This window comes from Passer montanus, unplaced genomic scaffold (assembly GCF_014805655.1).
Source record: "Passer montanus isolate IOZ18808 unplaced genomic scaffold, ASM1480565v1 scaffold34, whole genome shotgun sequence".
NCBI classification, from domain to species: Eukaryota; Metazoa; Chordata; class Aves; order Passeriformes; family Passeridae; genus Passer; species Passer montanus.
The window spans coordinates 6448271-6457978 of NW_024368152.1; the positions used below are offsets into that span (position 1 = coordinate 6448271).

A 9708-nucleotide genomic window follows, 5' to 3' on the forward strand; every position below is an offset into this window, starting at 1 on the left:
GGCATTGTGGGGTTCTTCCCAGACTCTCTGAATACCTCCAACACCTTGACTAATTCTTCTTGAAGCTTTCTTCAGAAAAAAGGGAGCACCTGAAAGTGGAAGTCTTTTTTAGCCTTCATTTCAATATTTAGTATTTAGGTTTGATCAAGAAAAGAAGTAGTGATTTGCTTCATTAGTTGTTTGAGATATAAGAAAATTCAAAAAGGCAAATAGCCATCTGCATCTCCTTGTGTGGTGAAGCAGAGTTCTGTGGCACAGTTCTGACAGGAGCCATAAGACATGAACATTTACACTACTTTCACTCACGTCTGGTCACAGGAGCTGACTGTAGTATACACATGGGGAGTTCTGGCTCTGATAAGGTCAGTGGCATTTGCTGAGGTCTTTTTGATGAACACAGATGATGCAATGGTGTAGCAGACACAGAATCTAGGCAATGCTGTCCCTGATACAATGCTATCCCTTTCTCTTACAGGTGGTAGGCATTTTTGCAGGATTTGGTCTTCTACTTTTGGTGGCCTCCCCTTTCCTTCTACTTGCTACACCATTTGTTCTGTGCTGCAAGTGCAAATGTAATAAAGGAGATGATGACCCTCTACCTACCTAGACTGAGAGAAGATTGGACTCATCACAACATGTTTTGATTTCACTGTTGCTGTTATGTTTCCCTCTTGCACTTACATTGCTGTAGCCTTACTTGCCCCATTCTGCTTTTTGTTGACACAGTCTTGATTCCAGGAACTGTTGTTACTACTGTTGTACAGATGACTTGATAACAGACAAGGAGAGTAATAGAAGGCAAGTTTTGTGCTAAAGGGAGACCACAGACCAGGGTAGCTATCTGAAATTAAGAGATGATACTGCTAAAAATAATGCAAAAGGTTGGTGCTGCCCTGCTGGTGGACTGGGGACTCTACTGAATGACATCAGCAAACCAAGCTGAGAAAGCCTACAAACTTCTGCATATCTGTTTGCTTCCAAATTTGGTGTCTTATTCCTGCATATGTTTGAGTTGACTGTCATTTAAATCTGATAGTCTACTTTGTGTGACTTTATTACGCATCTGATTTTGTTAAAGCCATCACAAAGTCCTTTTTAGTACCTATTTTTTCCAAGTATAACAAAATTAGTAAGGTGCATATAGGCCATCCTATGCCTTTCTTGAAATTTGGGGAGGATCAGAGAGACAAAGTTGGTCCTGTTGCCTTCCACAAATTTTATAAAGTCTTATAAGAAATTTGTTTGATTAAAAGCTACATTTTAAAATTAATTGATGAAGCTGTAAGGTTGAGTGGTGACACAAACCTGCTATTTAATCAAGTTTCTTTTAAAAATACAGTGATGGTATTGCTTACCCCTGGACCACTAGTGTTTTTCTGAATTATTTTTTGCTATTGTTTAGGGTTCTGCTACACTTATAGGGCTATGTAACTTTTAATCCAGGTATCTTAATCTTTTTTATAGATACATAGATATATATATATATAAAATCCTATTTAAACCAAATGTGTAAATAGCTGTGCTATTGAATTATTTTGGAAATTCAGAATAGCTTGCTTCTGTCTTTAGGACAATTAATAAAAAATACAGGACTAACTTTACTGTTTAGCAGACTTTTGAGTTATCAATGAGTCTTTCCTTTTAAATACAAAAATACATCATGGTTATCCATGTAGTTAATATGAAAATGCCTGGGATATTTGTGGAAGTTGTGCTTTGCATTTATAAACTACTTAGCCCATTTTCAGAGATAGTATTGTATAATATGTGGTGTATTGTGCTAATAACAATACTGTGACAAAATAAGTTTTTATTTGAAAACTAATCACTTGATAGTTTTTCATAATTCAGTGCTCTGTTTTCAGGGTAGTAAAGTGTGCTATTCAACATACTACATCATTGAGGTTTCTCTTTAGAAATTTTGTTTTGAAAAACATTTTGCTCTATTTTAAAGCCAACAAGAATTTGACTAATAACTTCTTGCCATTAAATGTGAAGCATTTGTGTATGTCTGTAATATGAAGGAAAACATTCTTTTGATTGGCTTGAGGACTGAAGTTTTATTGCATTTTTTCTTCATCATTTATTTCTGCCATTAGCAATGTATTGACATGGATGAATATCTTGAAGCCAGGATAACTTTACACTGAAAATGTCTTAAGATCCTTAAATGTATCTGCTTCTGGCTGCTGTCACAGGCTGGGAATGTTTTCATAGCTCAGCCATCAAAAAATTACTCTTTATTGGCTTTTGGTTTACACTGTGTATTTGTTAAATAAAAATATTGTAGGGCACAATTTTGAAAAGGCCAATTTCTTTTTATAAAACTATTCTTCTCCCTTATCTTCCAAGTTTAGTGCTAACCAAATTCAAACTGTATCAAACCATAGATTTTAACTCTCATAGATTGTCTGCAATTCACTTACTTGGTTTGATTTTAATGAGTTATTCACATTCTCTGTAATGTGAATAAAAAGGATAGCTTGTTTCCAGCAAATCTGAACTCATGATATCTTCAGATTGTTTATGGCAATGCACAGTTCAGATCTTTTGTTATCTGAGTATCTTCAGTATTTTGGCTATCTTGGTTATTAAAAATTGCTTAATTGTTCAAAAATACCTGTAGGGAAGCCTGGTAGTGCATTTGATCCCTGTTTGCCAGCTTCCAGGCATGTGTGAAGCACTGCTGAGTTCAGCAGGCAGGGAGCTGCTTCTCTCCTTCTGGCATCAGCTCAGTCCATTTCCCAGAGGGATCCCAAGCCATGCACCTGAGTTATCCTGAGTCATACCTTCACTGTCTAGAATTAGTGGAAACCCTTCTGCAAAGGACAGCTTCCTGAAGGTTAGCTTGAGCTATGGCCCTTCCTCCCTGGCCCTGTACTCCTGTTTGACTGGAGAAAAACCTGGACAATAGGATGTAAAGACTTCATGGGTTATTAAATTTCTAGCTGGAGCACTGAGGGGTTTTGCTGTATTGTGGCTGTGACTGATGACGAATTCTCCTACTGGGATCATAGTGAACAGGAGAGATTCACTGGCCTGTGAACAGTATTGAGTGTCCTGGTGTGAGGAGGTTTATTTTCTCTGTGCCTTTCTTAGAGAACGTATGTTGAAATACAGCAAAGCTTGACTTTTCCAAAGTGCTGTGCGGCCAGTTAATAATCTATGTTGGAATTAATGAATTTCCAGATTTAAAAGCAAAAAGAAAGATAAGTTCTTTGCAAATACAGAAATTTTAAAATTATAATTTATAATTGATACTCACAGCTAACATTATATGCAATCAGAAAACTGTGTCAGTGTATCTTTGATCTCAACATACTTGAATTGCTACTGGTGATTTTTATGACACAGTTCTTGTTTCACATCCCAGCTGTTGGAATAGACTATATGCCTACATATATTTACCAAATACCCAGTCTTTTCAGGTTTGCTAAATGTCATTCCATCTGTATTCTCGGGGATTTTTTTTGCTTGTTTTTATGGTTGTTAATATTATTATTATTACTGTTATTATTTTTAATGCTGATTTGGTTCCAAAGTAGCAACTTTTCATGGTGATATATCAAGGTGCTTTTATGTTACAGCTTATGTTGATACTGTGACATTTAATACCCCAAAAACTCAATTGTAAATACATAATTTTAAGCTCTGACATTTAAACCCCCTGCCATGGGAAAAAGAATGTTTGTTTCTTTGTATTTTCAAATTAAAATCTGTTACAGCAGCTATGGCTTTTTGGATTTGCACCAGAAAAATAAGTATCACAGCATGATTTCTGCTGCATTTTTATGGTTATGCTATTATTTAGGGGGTTTGTATTCACACAGAATCATAGAATATTCTGATTTGAAAGGACCCACAAGGATCAAGTCCAGCTCTTGAGTGAATGATCTGTTCATAAATGCTGTTTAATGGAGTTTGTACCAGTACATCATCTGCATGTTCTTCTGGGGTGTCATGTGGTGTCTCATCTCGGGAGTGTGAACCCACTCCAGAGGCTGTGCATCTCCCTAGCCTTGCCATTAGCTGGGCTGGAGCCAGTCCTGAGAGAGATCAGGAGCACAGCCCACTTCATCTTCCATGGTGGTAGTGTTGGGTTTTGCCCTGTGACATTGGCCAAGTCACTTACCGCCTTTTATCTCAATTTAACCATCTTTTAAGTGAATGGACCAGTGTTTACCTCAGGAGAGCTGTGAGGACAAATTCATTGGTTTTGAGGCTCTTGAAAAGATTGTGAATGATAAACAATTATATATAAAAGATTACTGTAGTTTTATGTTAATATTTCAGTTTTATTCATGTTGGCATTCATCCTGAAGCCTCCTACTACTGACTTTAGCATGTCAAGAATTTAGGATACTTTCCCCCACATACTAAGAAGCACGATCTTTCTTCAGATACTCTGGTGCATAAATTAGGCAAAAATCCCAAATAAAAGCAGACTGAATCAACTCGCAGTTTACAGCTGAGCTCCTGACATGCAGAAAACAATCAAAATTAGTGAATACCTCTCATTTATGGAGCTGACAGGATAAAATATCCATAGGTGAGAAAAATACGAAGTGTTTTATTTTAAAAATTGTTATGGGCAGGAAAGATTTGAATGAAGTTCTGTGCATTTCATCTGTAGACCTTTTACTGTATAGGAATAAATATTTTTAATGCAGGCCATTATCATTCCAGTGAGGTGCAGCATGCATAAACCTTTTTGCAGGTTTGCTTTTTTAAAACCAAAGTTTGTACATTTCATGTACATAATCTAAAAGCCTGAGGAAAACAAGTAAATTACAGTTGTTGATGACAGTGATACTAAGGACATCAAAAAAGCCTGTATCAGCCCTTAATTGCTAATGCACTTGTACTAAGTAAGGCATGCTGTTTGTGTTTAGAGCCCTGTGGTCTTCATTATTGCTTTGATTTGTGTATATCTTACAAGAATTCCAGGAACATTAGGTACAGGTACATGGTACATAACTGAACCTTTCTTGATCATTTTATTATGATGTATTTTAAACTTGTATAGGGATAAGCATGAAGAAGTCATGCATATGTATAAATAATGTATTTGACCAGTGTAAAAATAGTTCTGTTGATGTATTTGAAATGTAAGTGCATTTTGTGCCACTAACACTGTGATGTATAAAGGAGCTGTTGAATGCCTTTTAATGTGGTGTTTTGTACTTTGAATCATATTGGAGAGTTTAATTTGTAATTTCAATAGATATTTTAAATGAATGTGTTTCCTGTGATTCTTCATAGTGACTTTTCCCTGTGCTTCTCTGCCTCTCAGGCTTTTGGAGAAAGCACAGCCTGTGGCCTGGAGACCTCCTGCCACAATTCTGGACATAATTGTGGTTTCTGATTCATCATCTCCCAGCTTAACTAGAAGAGGGAATCTGAATATCTCTAGAACTAATTTGATGCACAGCTGGATCCTTAATCCGGCTCCAGTTGTAGTCCACGGATGGCTGCTCTTGGCAGGTGAACGTGCTGCCCCAGGGATCACTCTGAGGTGTGTGTATGTTCTTGCTCCGTGGGTTTAGGTCCGGTGCAAGTGTCTGTGAGCAGCTGGTACTCCCCCTTGTTGGTGTGGAAGAGAAACTTAAAAGTAAAGCCCAGTCTCCTGAATAGCTGAGCATAATTTAATCTCTTACACTTGGTAATGAATTCTCATGTTCTTGACTCCATCAACAAGCACTTTGCACTTTTCTTTAGTTCCCAGAGTTTATTTCTCATTTGTTAGGATACAATTTGTCTTACCTGTAAAAAGAGCACAGGCACAATTTCTTCAAGAAAATGGTGTGCATAAAGAATATGGATATATGTTCTTTCTACTTGACAGCTTTAGAAAAGGCCATGTAGTAGGTGCTACTAACTAATTCTTTCATTTTCATGGAGCATATTTTTTCTCCATAGAGGTAAGAGCAAGTTAGATATTTTGTTCAATTAATTGGGCAGAAAACAGTGTCTAAAAGCCATAAGGTGTTTTGACCTCTTCTAGGAGCAGGTATTGTTAATAATGATCTTTCTGCTTGCTTCTGCTGCTCCCACATTGTGTTGCTTCCAATGAACAGATGTTTTGTGTTACAGTTTTCTCTTGGAGAGTAGGATTACTTCTCAGTCATGTGCAATAACTGTGTGGTTTTGTGACCTTTAGCTTCTGGGCAGTCCCTCTATTTCTCTACCAGGTTCAGCCTCCCTTGCTATAGAAGGATTTTCTAACCTGTGCCTTTCAGCTGTGTGACTGGGTTTCTGCACAGCAAGTCTTCATCAGAGAATCAAGCACTGCAGAAATTAGGTGGAGTAACAATCATCTGTCTAAAATTAGAAAATTTGAGTTGAATTCTCAAGTGGCAAAGTTAGAGCACATGCATGTTCTAGTAAACAGTGTCCATGATCATTCAGATGCCAGAGCTGAATCACATCCATACTAGTAAGTTCTGTTAGGGGGGGCTGCAGCCCCAGAAAAACCCCTGAAGTGTATCTGGGCATTGGATGGAAGAGTTCTGCTCAAAATCATGTAATTAACTGTCCTGTAAGAACTGAAAGATTGAGACAAGGGAATTGCATAGCATGAAATCCTTGTGCCATTTCTAGCATTCTGGTAGTTGCAATGGTACTAATGGAATTGGTATTGTGTACGCACACACACATGGGGGACAGTGCTAGAAAAAATTGCCACTATCAGCTTGTGAGCACTGCATCCACAGCATCCACAAGGCACCTTTCTTCTTTTTTTTTTTTTGTTGTTGTTGTTGGGGTTTTTTTGGGTTTTTTTTGGTTTTTTTTGTTTATTTGAAGATCAGGTGGGAAGTTCCTCATAAGAGATTTTGTGCCATAGGTACTTGACCTGACAGCACTACATCTATATCAGGACTTATTTTATGAACGATATATTGAAACCAATGATTTTGAGAATGACAGATAAGGTTATTTGGTACAAGGAAGCTTTTGCTACCCAGATTCTGTGCTCTGGGAACCAAGATTCAACCTGTAGTATCTGATATCACTTAAGTATGAGGCGTCTTGACATATGTGTGTCTAGCCTCAACTGGTGGTAGTTGATGCAAAGACACATCTCCTGAGTTTTTGGGACATCTCCCTTCCCATCCTATACTGCTTTTACTAAGGTTGTTGTCTAGACAAATCGCCTTTTTTAGCCTCAAGCTGCTTCTCAGGTGTGGGGTATTTTTTTCCCATATGCTTTGATTGCAGAAGTCTAAACTTGTCCAGGCATGTAACTAAGAAGATGCTTTTTCTGCAATCAAATCATATGCTTTGATTGCAGAAGTCTAAACTTGTCCAGGCATGTAACTTTTACATGGCTAAAACTGAGGACAGCAGTCATAGAGTGCCTTATCACAAGGACCGATTTCAGACACCAGAGCAGAACTTGGTGGAGCAAATCAGAACCAGGTTACTTTGTATTTCCAGATGGCTCTGTGTGTGATGACCATAACTTAACACATGTGCCTCATACAAAATGTTTAGATGCTGTAAATCATACAAACCAACTCACACATGCAAGCAATGGAAATGCACTTAAAAAATTCCTGTTCTTTTGTGGTGTGTCACAGAGAGAACAATGTCAACTTGTGTGTGCTATCTGTGAATTTATTTCCATGTTCCTTGCTTTTTTTTCATTTGGGTTTTAAAGCCAAAAATGTAGTAAACACTGTAAGCCAAATAAAGAGAGACCCTGGGAGTAAATTGTAGGTGTCCTAATTCAGTGCAGTATTGTAAAATCTGGATCTATATATCTGTGTCTAGATGACGTGTAGTTTATTTTTATACACAGCATCTCCTTTAATGTCAAATGTGTCTTCTGGTCTGTGTACTCATAGATGACTACAGGAAGAAGAAATTATATGGCACAATTTTGTAGGAAATGCAATCATTTAGCAGGTTCTGTAGGCCAGACCTCCTCATACCAGTCTAAATTAAAGATTTTGGCTCAGCCATTCCTGAGATCTCACTGCTGTATGTTATTCTTGAGAACAGTTACAAACAAGCACACATTTTATTTTTCCTCTTTTCTCCCTCAAAATGATGTTTTGGTGGGTGACAGAAATACTTGGGCTGCCACAAAATCCTGAGGTCTTACTGTATTTTGGGAATGCCACTGTCATTTTAAGCGTTGGCCGCAGGAGAAATGCATGAGCTTGTGCAAAATTGCATTTAAAATTGCCTCGGCTGATGAGCAGAGTGCAGCGTTTCTTTGTTTTCATGCCTTAGTGGACTCATTTTGTTGAAGTCCCATGTAACTGCTACGAGGGGCACAGGTCGTCTGAGGGATTCCTGAGCTGGAATAGGATAAACCCTTGCCGCTGCCCCAGCAGAGCCCCCGGGAGGGGTTCGGGCAGCGAGCGGTGCCGCCGGCAGCCGGCAGGGAGCAGCCGCCGACCAGCGCAGCTCCGCGGGGGCCGCCTTCGGGAGGAATCCCGGGAGCCACATTTCTACCTCCAGCTTGTAAAGTCTGTGTTTCAAAGCCTCTGCAGAGCTAATTGCAAAGATAGGGCTAAAAATAACGATGTTATGATGGGCCTGCTCACACTGCTGGGGCTGTTCTAGTCTCTGATATTAACATACATTATTGCTCCTCTTCTCTGAGGGTGTATAAACCTTTTCCGACAGGGAAAAAGCCCAAGTGTTGAAATTTCAAAAGCAGATATAGAGATGTTCCAGTCTACAAATGTAAAATGAGACGTGCAAAGCAGAGGTCTCTTTCAAAATGCCAAGTTCAAAAAACACTGATTTCACTGGGAGAAGAGGGGGGAACACTAAAATAGTTTGGTTACAAAAAGAGTAAGATTTGGCTAAAACACTGCATCTTCTCTATATTTTATAATGGACGGATATTGTAGCTCATCCAAATTATTTTCTCTCTTCCTACCCACGCCTGCTGTTGTATCTGTGTTCCTTAATACAGATGTTCAGCAGAAACAATGCAACTGTCTAAACAATAACTCCAGCCATCCATTCAGCAGTCAACATGTTTGGCACGGGAGGCTAGGTGTAACGGGGAAGCTGTTGTGAGTCCTTCTGCCTTTACCTCTCTATTTATATGGATTCCAAAGTTCATATGTCTTCCTACCCCTGCCCAGCCACCAAGTACATCTGAGTAGAGCAAAGTGAAAAGTTGGTTTCTCATATTTTTTGTAGACTAGAGGTTTGTTTCAGGGTCCTGCCAATACTAACACAAACTTTAAGTTTTTTTAAAAAGATATAATGTGCAGTCCTGGTTGCTACCATCTTCCTGACAGAATTCCAAGGACTCCTGGAGTTCATGCCAATTACAGCCTGTTAGGGATGTGTTTGGAGCATGTTTTTGAGCTGAATCAGTTTTTCTTTTTCAGAATATTGAAATTTTCTCAGGTGAAGCAGAGCAATTAGGGGATTGGGGTAACACAGTGTCTCTTACCAGACCACTAACACTTTCCTCCCAACAAATCCATGCATTATGTTCAGCAAATTTTCCCAGCCTTCAACACCAATCAGGGGGCTACAGACTGAGAATCTTCAGAGTGCAGGATGCCTCCAGCCTTTCAGCGTTCCTTGCAGCTTTTCCTGGCTTCCCAGGAGCAGGGTAGTGTTTCTAGGTACAGAGAATTGAAAAATAGCCCTTGAAAGATACAAATTGGGGAGGGGGTGTGCTGTCTTGCTGTTTCCCACAACTGGAATCAGAAAGCAGAGACATCCAGAACA

The 9708-nt window shown here is 38.9% G+C and overlaps 1 protein-coding gene across 2 annotated transcripts in view; it reads left to right on the forward strand.

The window, feature by feature from the left end:
* The window catches only part of RNF144A (ring finger protein 144A), a 63050-nt gene extending 57812 nt beyond the window's left edge, over positions 1-5238 (forward strand). For both annotated transcript variants that reach the window (XM_039715570.1, XM_039715571.1), the window contains exon 9: positions 476-5238. In XM_039715570.1, the coding sequence (XP_039571504.1) occupies positions 476-607 (132 nt within the window). In that variant the 3' untranslated portion in view covers positions 608-5238. The remainder of the gene's footprint in view (positions 1-475) is intronic.
* The last annotated feature ends 4470 nt before the right edge of the window (positions 5239-9708 follow it).